The sequence below is a fragment of the Pinus tabuliformis genome, chromosome 1_1 (assembly GCF_031772625.1).
Source record: "Pinus tabuliformis cultivar Carrire ecotype Pingquan chromosome 1_1, CPIR1, whole genome shotgun sequence".
Classification (NCBI taxonomy): Eukaryota; Viridiplantae; Streptophyta; class Pinopsida; order Pinales; family Pinaceae; genus Pinus; species Pinus tabuliformis.
Genome location: NC_142297.1, coordinates 922938170 through 922950423, shown reverse-complemented (window position 1 = coordinate 922950423; position 12254 = coordinate 922938170). Strand labels below are relative to the sequence as shown.

General features: G+C 29.7%; 1 protein-coding gene across 1 annotated transcript; it reads right to left on the bottom strand.

Annotated features, from left to right (window-relative positions):
- Positions 1 to 7389: 7389 nt before the first annotated feature.
- LOC149217450 (secreted RxLR effector protein 78-like) lies at positions 7390 to 7997 on the bottom strand. Its single transcript, XM_089390216.1, has 2 exons — positions 7518 to 7997; positions 7390 to 7413 (listed from the first exon to the last, which is right to left on the bottom strand). Exons 1-2 carry the CDS (start codon positions 7995 to 7997, stop codon positions 7390 to 7392), a joined length of 504 nt encoding a protein of 167 aa, XP_089246342.1.
- Between the last annotated feature and the right edge of the window lie 4257 nt (positions 7998 to 12254).

The window sequence follows — 12254 nt, the reverse complement described above, 5'->3', positions numbered from 1 at the left end:
TATAGTGTTACAAATAAATAGATGAGAGACAGTGTTCTCAAGATAGTGCGTGCTATCTTAGACACCTTTGGTTGAGATAATTTCTCCTTTGGTTGAGATAATTTCTCACCAGACACACCAATATAGGAGTTACCTAAACTAACTCCTATCTTAGAGGAACAACCCAAGAGTTAGGCACAAATTCCTAACTTGGAATTTTTAATTAATTAATTTATTTTTGGATTTATTATTGTTTTATGAGAGAGGCTAACAAAATATACTCTCATTTTCTTTACATAAATAAAATTCTAATTATAATAATTTATTCTCCTTATATATAATTTGTTTTCAATAAATACAAACTAAATATTTATTTAATTTTCAAATAAATGATTTAATGAAAAGCTTTTCAAGAAAAATCAATTAAAATTAAAACTTATTAATACTAATGCAAAAGAGAACATATCTTTATATATAAAAAAAAAAAAAATTAAAATGAATTATAAATACATCAGCTTACATTTGTCCAAAGATTCATTCTAACTTACAGTTATAAATTATATATTATAATAAAGGTTATGTACGTTAAATTAAATTAATGGTAAAATATTTGTAAATTATAAAGTATTATAATTTTAACTTACTTAGAAAGATGATAAATAATGTTGACATATATACTTTCTTACATTATATTTATATATCTGGGCCTATACTAGATTGTAAAGTTTTTCTTGGGACAAAAATTATATATTATGTGAGATAAAAAAAATTAAAGACAATGGGTGTTTAGCTAAAGTGGTTGGAATGGTGGTTTGCCATCCCATCCACTTGGGCTCAAGTCCCTATAGGCCTAGACTGGCATAGTAGATTTTCTTTAAAAAAAAACATATTAAATTATTTAATATAATATTTAATATTATCATAACCATCATCTAAAAATATAATGGATAAAAAGTTTAAAAAATTAATTGACATTAATATAAAATAATTAATATTTTGATTATCATGAAGATGAACCTCATTAGTAGATTTAAAAAAAAAAAACATATTAAATTATTTAATATAATATTTAATATTATCATAATTATCGTCTAAAAATACAATGAAACATTAATTAACATTAATATAAAATAATTATATTTTGATTATTTTGCAAATGAACTTTATTATTAAAATTGACATTGTTTATATGATTTGTCGAAAAACTATTACAAAAATAATTATGAATCACAAAAATCTTATATCAAATATAATATTTTAATTATTTTAATAAATAATTTAATAATTTTCTTTTAGAAAAAAATATTGCATTTTATTTTAAATTTAAAACATTAATGTTTATAACCCTAATTGAAACTGTGAAATAATATTTTGATGTTTTAACAATCATTTTTCTTGCACGAATGAAAATTTATACGGTTTTGAACGGTGTAAATTTGATTTTTTTGAATTAAGATTTAATTGTTTTAACAAAGGCTTTATCTTGCACATGTGAAAATTTATACTATTTTGAAATGTGTAAGTTTTATTATTTTATTACTTTTCTTAAGGTAAGGTAGTTGGTCTAATTTTTCATATCCATGAATGGAGAGAAAGGTAGTTACTATATTCATTACATAAATCAAATATAGATTAACAAAACATATTCTATCCAATCATGAAATATAAATATTTGGTAAGCACATGATGTTAATGATATCCGTGGTGTAGGTGTGGTATACGCTAACCAATAATAACTCATCTTCCTTTGAATAAAGGGGTCATTTCCAGCGAACAACGACATTGTGTGACTGGGTTGGGTTGATGTGACGGTTCTGGTTAGTTTTGAAATATAGATTTCAGAATTACAGTGTACGTTTATTATAGATTTTAAAATTTTATAGTTAGATATGAAAAATGTTAAATAATTAGTTTTATTATTATGTTAATTTTTGGAATAAAAGTTTTTAAAATTTTAATTTAATTATTAATTATGTTAATTTTTGGAATTGAATTTTTAGAATTTTAATTTAATTATTAATATTTATTAGGTAAATAGTAAAAATTAAAATTCTATTTAATATTTTATAATATTTATAATAATTTATATAGATCAATCTTTAAATTAGTTATGTTTTTATTGTTTTTTAATTAAATTGATTAATTAAAAAAAATGATATATGAAATGAGTAATAGTTTTTTGAACATAAGTTATTGACAAACCATTGTATTAGCTCATAATATTATAACAAAACCTATTTACAAATTAAAAATGTCATCATTACATTAAAGCGCGATGATATCACCAAATTAACATACATACAGATGGACCACTATCTTTATGCACCAAACAACCTGCCATTCAAAATCCTCGCCAATTAACTAACCAAGTCAAAAACAATGCACTGAAATTGGACGCGTCCGCGCCATCTATTTCGTTGCGGTCAAATTTGGTTGCGGGATACAATACTTGCCCCGTCACTATTCGATACGGAAATCTCAGACTAACAAAGGCGTCTGGACTCTGGACAAAACAAACCAAAGATTCAACTCACTATTTTTCAATGCAATGAAATTGGAAGCTTCCTACAACTGACCATTCATAGATTTAGTCCGCGCCGTTGCAATCAAGTTTGGTTACGGGAGAAATGGTCTACATTCTTCACATAAAGTTGAAGATCATCCTACGGGAGAAATGTGTGGGTGGCACATGTCTAGTATCTAGACTGTTACATAACAATTTTGTATTTAAGAGACAATTTCTCTCTTTTATTATTTTTAGTTTTGCTGGGTGGAGTTTTGGATGGTTGGTGAACTCTATTTCCAAAACTATTTGGCTAAAGATTCTATATGTCTGGTTAAATCATTGAAATATGGTAGAGAGATGGCATCCAAAATATCTAACATTTGTTAAAAACATTACCATAATTGTGTTTAAAAAGACTGATAATCAAATAGTCATGAGTAAGAAAAAAATGTTGGTAAGTTTTTGGATGTATGTTGTGTGCAAGTTTAATGATTTCTTACATTTCAAGTGGTCTCAATACCCATCATTAGAAAACTCATCCATGATGATGGGTGGTGAGACCACTAGAAATGTAAGACATCATTAAACCTGCATACAACATATATCCAAAAACTTATTAACATGATTACAGGTTGTGGAAATGTAAATATACAAAAAAAAAAAAAATTGAATTTAAAAATAAAAATTAGTTCATTAAAAAAATATTATAAAAATAAAAACAAAACAAATATTAAATAAAAATTCATAAAATTTAATAGGACACCATAACTTCCTCAATTCTAACCCATAAATGGATTGCTCTAAATTATGGGGTGTGGAAACAGTTTCAAGGGTTTCTTAAGGTTCCTAGGATTATTGTTGGGTTCTCTAGCCATAACTTAGTTTAGATAGGTGTTAGGTTTTCTTTGGAATGAGTGGTCAGGTAGGTAGGAGGGGCTGGCCATCTCTCCTTTTGAAACACTTTATTAGGTAAATCTAAACTAGGTGCAAAAAGGTGGAAGTGGAGGACTTTCCTATCCTGGGGCACAATGGAAAACAAATGTATTTTGAACCTAAGAATATTCATAAAACTATAAATTTTGGTTTTGAGAAAAAAAATAAAAAGACACACATTATTTAACTAATTAATTAGAGATTTCATTATCTTAACTATGTTAGTAAATTTATCTGAAAATCATGTAAATTTAAAAGAAAGTTGTAATAAATATCTTTACAAGTGACCAAAATACATATTTTTCTCTTATCCTTTTAGAAGTTGGATTTATGATTAAGTTTGTGTTTTCCTTGTAAAGTTTAAGTCTGTGCTTTTGGTTGTAAAGTTGAGTTTTTATTGGTAATTTAAAAAAATTACAAAATTAAATAGAGATATTACATGTTAGTTTGTTATTATGGAGATTCAGTAATGCATTTTTGAGTCTAAAAATTAAATCCAAAATATTCATAAGCTTTTTTGTCTAAAAACTAATGAAATTTAGCTGGTTAACATTCACACGGCTAATAAGTTAAACATAAGGAAAAACACTCTTAAAATATAAGGAAATCATAAAAGTTAAGTGGAGTCACAAGATTCCACTTCAATCTACTCTACTTTGTTGTCTAGAGTTCTTTTAGTTAGATGGGAGGTCCAAATGGTCCTCAATCCTCTCCATTCAATGACCTAGATTCTTCATATAAAGTGTAAAGTGTTAAAGTGTTGATAAGATATATATATGTATATGTATATATATATGTATATATATATATATATATATACTCTTTAATCTCATTTCTATCCAACAACACCTTCCCTATCAAAGTATTCATGTGCTAATACAATTCAATTACATGAAAGTATTGATTCTACCTCCCATATATGGCTTGTGTCTAGGATCTATGCAACTACTACAACAACAACTATGTTTGTATTTAAGCAACTACCACAACAACAACTATGTTTGTATTTAATCTCATTTCTATCCAACAACACCTTCCCTATCAAAGTATTCATGTGCTAGTACAATTCAATTACATGAAAGTATCGATTCTACCTCCCATATATGGCTTGTGTCTAGGATCTATGCAACTACCACAACAACAACTATGTTTGTATTTAAGCAACTACCACAACAACAACTATGTTTGTATTTAAGCAACTACCACAACAACAACTATGTTTGTATTTAAGAGACAACCTCTCTCCCCTATTATTTAAATTTTGGCTTGGTGGAGTTTGCTTTGGAGGTTGGTGAAGTATACTCCCAAGACAATACGGATACCGATTCCACTCAAAAGTGGCCTTTCACTCCCCCCTTCTTCATAGTAAGTAGCACCTCCTCGGTAGCAGACACGTTGGCATGGCATAACTGCAACCAATGCCTTAAAATTAAGGCAAAGGCCAAAGTAGACTAGCTAAGGAAGAACCAGAGTTTTCTGAGAGAAGACATTGAGACAGTGCCAATGCAATTTCCTTCCACCAACTAAATTTTGTCCAAGTAACTTGCCTATTATTACCTATAGACTGATGAATGAGAAACATAAATTGTAGGATAAAGCTGGTGACTCTGTTTGGCATGAAAAGAGAAAAACAAATATAGAATTTGATATCTATTTTTTTTTTTTTTCAGAATGAAAAGGCTGAATATTATTATATGAGGGATATAAAGTTCAAAAATTACATCATATATAATCCCATTTGAAATAGATCCATATGAAATCATCATGGGAGAATTCCGGCTAATAGATAAGGAAAATAAGCTGTAACAAAATGTTCTGGGAGATCTCCAAAAACAAACATGTGTTCATAGAGAAACAAGAAACATAAGGATGTTCAGAAACATCATATACACCATCCATAAACAGAAGATAAAAGAAAACAACCACATAATGATTAGAAACGTGTCCATGGAAACCTGTGAAGAAAACAGAAGTGAACCTAGAAATCTGGCATAATAAAATCTTGGATATGATAGCTTACTCCCTCAGTTAGAACCTGCAAAAACCAAAAACCTGTAGCATCATGAAGACCTGTTTTAGACAGTGAGTCTGCCAGATAATTTTTGTCTCTGCGGATATGGTGAATAGAACCTCCAACCATGGAATCCTAGAAGAAACTGATCCTCCCCATCCAGCCAATCAAATGTGGTGTTGCAATATGGTTCTTACCAGAGATGTAGTCAACCATAACCTTCGAATCTCCAAAAATCGAAACATGTTGAAGATTAAGGAAGAGGAAAAACTTTAATAGCCCTGCGAGAGCCATGGCCTCCGCTTTACTATTAGAACCTCTCCCCCCATTCCAGTGAATGGAGAACTGAGTGATTTCATCTACCATGATCAGGATGCCACAGCCACATGAGCCTTGCTGTTCAGCACCGTCGAAATACGCCTTAGGGAAGGGAGAGTTCTCCAAATATTGTTCAGAGGATTCGCCCCTTCTTTGGTTGATAGCTTTCTGTGGAAGGGCTTCATAAGCAGCAACGATTTTACAAAAGATTTCTCAGCTGGACATTTTTGAACCATTGAAAATGATATAGTTGCGCCATTTCCAGATGTTCCACAGGGCAGAGATTATTATCCTTCTCCAAGTTAAACTCTGTACGCTGCACCAAAGGAGCATATCAAATATTGAAGCATGTGCCTTGAGTTTGATTCCATAACTGTTCTCCAGAGACTGCCAAATTTGCTGAGAACGATAGCAACTTAAGAACAGGTGATCATTATATTCCCCTTCAGATCTGCACAGAGGTCATATGCCTGGTCCGATCCATCCTCACTTCCTCAAATTCTCCCATGTTAAAATCTTATTATGAAAGGTAAGCCACGCGAAGTATATCATTTTCGATGGATAGGCATCCTTCCAATAAATATGAGGGAATATTGGATTGAGCGGGGATCGTTTTGATTCCAGAATGTGCTGATATACTTCTTTGACCCTTATATTATTCATCTCCTTTGAGTGGCTCCATATTAAATAATCAGAATCCACATTGCGAAATATTCCACAATTCCTAAGACTCGCCCTTATGAGATCCCACTGATTTGCAATCGTCTAAGGCATCTGAAGTGTGTCTGCGCTTTTCCATAGAGGAATAGGCCCCTGCCATTCATCAATCAAACTATCCCAATAGAAATATCCTCTTCTGTGGAAGAAATTCAAAAGAGGTTCAGGTATTTTAATCTCCCTGCTGCTTCCCTTAAATTGATCTTTACCAATAAGTATCTTGCTTCCATTTTGAAAATGCCAGATATGGTTCTTTAGAAAATAAGATTCAATCTTGCGGAGGCTATTCCAAATTGATGATCCATATGGCACCCCAATCATTCCTTTTTTGTACCAGAAAATTAAGTCCTTCCTTTTTAAATATTTCGCCTGAATCATGTTACACCATGGACCTACACGATGAACAGCTCTCCACAGCGATTTGCATAACAGGGCCCTTCCAAAAGATTGCATATCAAGTAAGCCCCAACTGCCCATGCTCTTTGGCAAAGAGATGTTGGCTAACTTTTTGAGATGAAATTTCCTCTTGTCTACTTGGCCTCCCCAGATGAAATTGGCAGACAGTATATTCATGCTTTTAATAATGCTTGCAGGAATAGCAAATAAATGTGCCCAGTAGACCGTGAGTTGGTTCAAAATTGATCGCACAAGAACTACTCTTCCCGCCATAGATAGACACCTGAATTCCCAAGCTGAAATCCTTTTGTGGAATCTGTCAAGGATCCAACTCCAGTCAGATTTTGTGTAGCCATTTGCTTTGATCTGGAAACCCAAATACTTCATACCACAACTGATAGGTTGCGCTTTAATTCCAAATAGTTATGATAACCATTCTATAGCTTCTTGATTATTTTCATTGTGATAAATTGTAGATTTCTCATTGTTGACTATCAAGCCCGTAGCCATCTAGAAGTTTTTTATGATTTCATAGTAACATGTCCAGGTAACCCTGCAAAGCAAGCCAAATAATATGATATCATCAACAAATAAATTGTGTGATATTGAAATGTTTCTGCATATTTTAAGTGGGCGGCACAAGTTTTCATTGACAACCTTATTGATGTGCAAGCTGAGGGAGTTCATAGCCAAAATAAATAACAGTGGGGAGAATGAACATCCCTGATGGAGACCCCTTTCCACCCGGAAGAAAGGGGATGGAATCCCGTTGATGATCATTGCATAGTCCACTGGCTCAACACATGCCATGATCCAGTTGATCATGTTGGAGTTCAGACTGATCCTTGCCAGCAGGCACCTGATGAAGCCCCAATCCAGGCAATCGTATGCCTTCCAGAGGTCAATTTTAAGAATAACTGCATCACATTTCTTTTTATGAATTGCGAACAATCCCTCCTGAGTACTAGCCACAGCATCATGAATGTTTCTTCCTTTCAGAAAACCGTGTTGCTCCTTTGTTAAAAACTCAGATAACACTCCTTTGATCCTCTCGGCTATAATCTTCGAGACAATCTTATATGAAATATTACATAGCAAGATCGGTCTAAAGTCCTTAAAATTTTGGGCGTCCCCCATTTTAGGAATAAGAGCTATGTAGGTAGAGGTGAGTTTTTTATTAATGCTGCCTGCCATTCTAGTGCCCTCGACCATCCGCAACAGATCATCTTTTATGATGTCAAAGAAATGAATGAGGAATTCTACCGTCCAGCCGTTTGGACCAGGACTCTTGTCCTTTTTAAAGGATTTCAAAGTAGACAGCAGCTCAGAGTTTCCTAAAAGACATACAATGAAATCTTTCCATTCAAACAATGTCAAATATAATAAGCAATTTCCCATTAATAAAACCATAACATATAAATTAAGGATCATTATATTTACATGTGCGATCAGACCCCTCAAATTTCCAAGCGCACAACGAGAGCGAAAATGATGCATTAACGATTCATTGCAGTGATGGTTGATCGTGGCGAGAGTTGGAGAGTTTAAGTGAGATGTGTTATAAATGAGAGGAGTGGCTTGGCTCATTCCTCCTCATACTTGCTCATTGAGAAAACCCACTTTTCAACCTCACGCATACATCGACTGAGAATAATATTATGATTAATAATGTAATGTAAATATATACAATAATTAGGTTAATTAATGAAAGACTTTCTATCATTATTTCAAACATCAAAGAAACACTGTCAAAGTTAAGAATAAAGCAAGTTATTCAAAATTAAGAATAAATTGAATCAAAGTTATAAGGTTTATTTTAATCATTGACATATGGTGAAGAAACATGGTATCCAAAATATTTAATATGGTTAAAAGCATTACTATAATTAATTTAAAAAAAGAAAGTGTGATGATAAAATAATTGTGAATAAGAAATATGTGTTGATAGCTTTTTGGATATATGTTATGTGTAGGTTTAATGATGTGTTATTTTACCAATCCTCCCACCACCCATCATCAGCCAATTCATCCGTGATGATAGGCCATGAGACAACTAGAAACTTAAGACACCATTAAACCTACACACAACATATATCCCAAAACTTATTAACTAGAAACTAAGACACCATTAAACCTACACACAACATATATCCCGAAACTTATTAACATAATTATATACCATAGAAATATACATACCAAAATATATATATATATATATATATATAGATATATAAAATAAAATTTATAAAAAAAATCATTAAAAATATAAAAAATAATTAATTAAAAAATTATTATAAAAATAAAAAAACTAGTAAATCTCACAAAATTTAATATTACATCATAACTTCTCAACCCTAACTCATAAAAATTAAATAAAACTTCAAAAATTCACTCAAATCATATTTTAAAAATAATATAAAAATAACAAATTTAAATTTATAAATTTTTGATTCTAACTCATAAAAATTAAATAAAACTTCAAAAATTCACTCAAATCATATTTTAAAAATAATATAAAAATAACAAATTTAAATTTATAAATTTTATAAATCAAAGTTGAATTAATTATTATTACTATTATTATTATTATTTTAATAAAAAATATAATATTAAAAAAACCAATAAGATATACATATTTCTAAATTATTTTTTAATTTTATTATAATTAAAAAAATATAATAAATAATAAATATATTTCTAAATAAAATATTTATCTTATTAGTCCTTTCATATTAAACTTGCACAAAAGTTAATAATATTTTCATTTGAAGAAATAATTATTTATTTATATTATTTTTCATTGTTTTTTTTTTTTTTTTTTATAAAAATTATTGCATTTCTTATCTAATTTAGCCATAAGACTGTATTGATTTAAATTTTTCCAATAAAATAATACCAAAATAATGTTAGTATTAATTCAACATTTTTCACTCACATTTAATGTTTGTTGTGTAATACTTACATTATAAAATTTTCCAAAAGAGAAATGTCTGTAAAACAAATGGTTGTTAGCCTCAACAACTAGCTATAAACTCAAATATCAATGTGACTATATGCATGTTCCTCCCCTCCCAAAGCACCTGACCCAAACAATTATGATATTTCATTTGTTTCACCACCCCACCACCTGTACATGATGGTATAATAGAAAAGCTTGCAAGTTTCTGCAGCTCAAATCTATGCTTTTTGCCAAAGTACTAGTGTTGTTAGCTTTTCCAGAGAACTTTTGTTGCTTTTTCTAGTCTATATATAAATTATTATATTTGCGCACAAAACTCTTCTTAAATATTTATATAAATATATATTAAATTAAAACCCATCCCAAACAAGTTTATCCATTTAAACCTACCTAAAGAATTATATCCATTTATGACATGTATATTCCTTTTACAATGGAGAACACCTTATATTTCCATAGGCATTGGTAATGATTAAGTTATTTTATTTTTTATTGTTTATTTTCTGAGAGGGACGAGTGGCCAATGCAACCATTGTGATATTATGTATGAGTTATTTATTATTATATATATATATGTGTATGGCGATTTGAATTTTTATATATATATATATATATATGTATATTTTAGAGAGATTTATTTTTAATTTAATATAACATAGAAGATTTTGTAATTCTTTCTATGTTCAATATAGAATTTATAATTTATATAATATTTGAATAAAAATATTAATAATAAAAAATATTTTTTGTAAAGAAATATAGAATATGTAAAATAAATGTGATATCCCTAAATTATGTAAATATTTAATTTACTGCAAATCAAATAATTTGTTATTTATTTAATTATAAAACTTTATCTTGGATTAATTATGCAGAAAATGAATTAGTAGTTATTTGTAAATACTATTATTGTTTTGTTTTTACTTATAAGTAGTTAGGGAGACAATTATATGCCCTAACTAATTCTTGGGTATTTACTCAAGAAAGATCATGATGATAAGGGTGTTTGAGATCAAGGAGAATAAAAAAGAGAAGAGAAGAGAAAAATGATAACTACGTTAGGCAGAGTTCTATAGCTACGTTTGATAGCAAGGCCTAGTAGCTACGTCGGGTGTGGACCAGATAACTGTAAGACAATTAAGATCTCATATTAGAAAAAGAAGAAAGGGTTCCTGAGCTATGAGACAATTAAGACCTCATATTAGAAAAATAAGAAAGGGTTCCTGAGCTATGAGACAATTAAGATCTCATATTAAAAAAAAAGAAAGGGTTCTTTGTACAGGAACAACTCAGGGGAAGACTACAGGAAGTAGTAGTCTTAAGGTTGGGAGGTAAAATATTGAGCATCAAGGTTTATTTGCAAGCTAAGGTAAAATATTGAGCATCAAGGTTTATTTGCAGGCTAAGTCTGGAAAGCTTGGACCAGATAAGTGAAATTTCCTTAAAGTAATCAGAATTATGCTATGCTTTGTTACATAAATATATGTGTAGTTCATTGTATTAGACTGTGGAAATTAATGGATTAATGGAAATAACCTATAAACTAGTAAAAGAATTTACCATGGAAATTTAGTAGTTCTTATTAAGAATATGTGGTAGAACTGAACAAGTATATTTTAGCTTTGGAAATAATTTTAAAAAGTTCCTATTAAGGAACATATGGCAGAATTAAAATAAGCATATTTCAATATTGGAAAATAGTTTTAAACTAGTATGATTCAATATCGAATACCACTGTCAAAGAATAAATATAAACTACCAAAATTTCCTCTTCTAAAGAACAGTAGAATACTAAAACCCTTGCTAAACCCTGAGTAACAGGGACGAAGCAAAACAAGCATTCAAGTATAAACATATCGATTCAACATTCATGAAATAGAATAAAGGAAACAATAGATGTAATAAAAATGAGATATACAGTACGCGACAGGATTAAAGAATCTCATTATACTACCCTCACAGTTTGGGCATATACCCTTTACCATATCAATGCAAATGGTACGATAATTAAAATTGATAAACTGTAATAACAGGAAATGAAAGAACAAGGAACTACTGACATTTAAATAGCACGACGCATTACACAGTTGTAATGAAAATTATAATATTAAGAACTATAGGTTCTCAAAAAAACAACTACACAACTGGCTAACTAATAGTAGAATTGGACAGGCCAGATTGAAATCCCTTTAGCAAAATAAAATATATATATATATATATATATATATATATATATATATATATATATATATATATATATATATATATATATATATATATATATATATATATATATATATATATATATATATATATATATATACATTCGCTTCAAAGATAGTGAAAGAAAATGTTGAAACTCATAACTTAAACAAAAATCTTCATAGAGGAAACCCATCGTAATTTATGCCACCGCCTGTCGCCCTTAAGGGACT

Excerpts from the sequence above, each read along its gene's own strand:
- LOC149217450 (XM_089390216.1), bottom strand. The coding sequence starts at position 7,997 with ATGGGGGACGCCCAAAATTTTAAGGACTTTAGACCGATCTTGCTATGT. Across the intron at positions 7,414-7,517 it reads TCAGCTTGCACATCAATAAG|GGTTACCTGGACATGTTACT; the intron begins GTTGTCAATGAA and ends CTTGCTTTGCAG.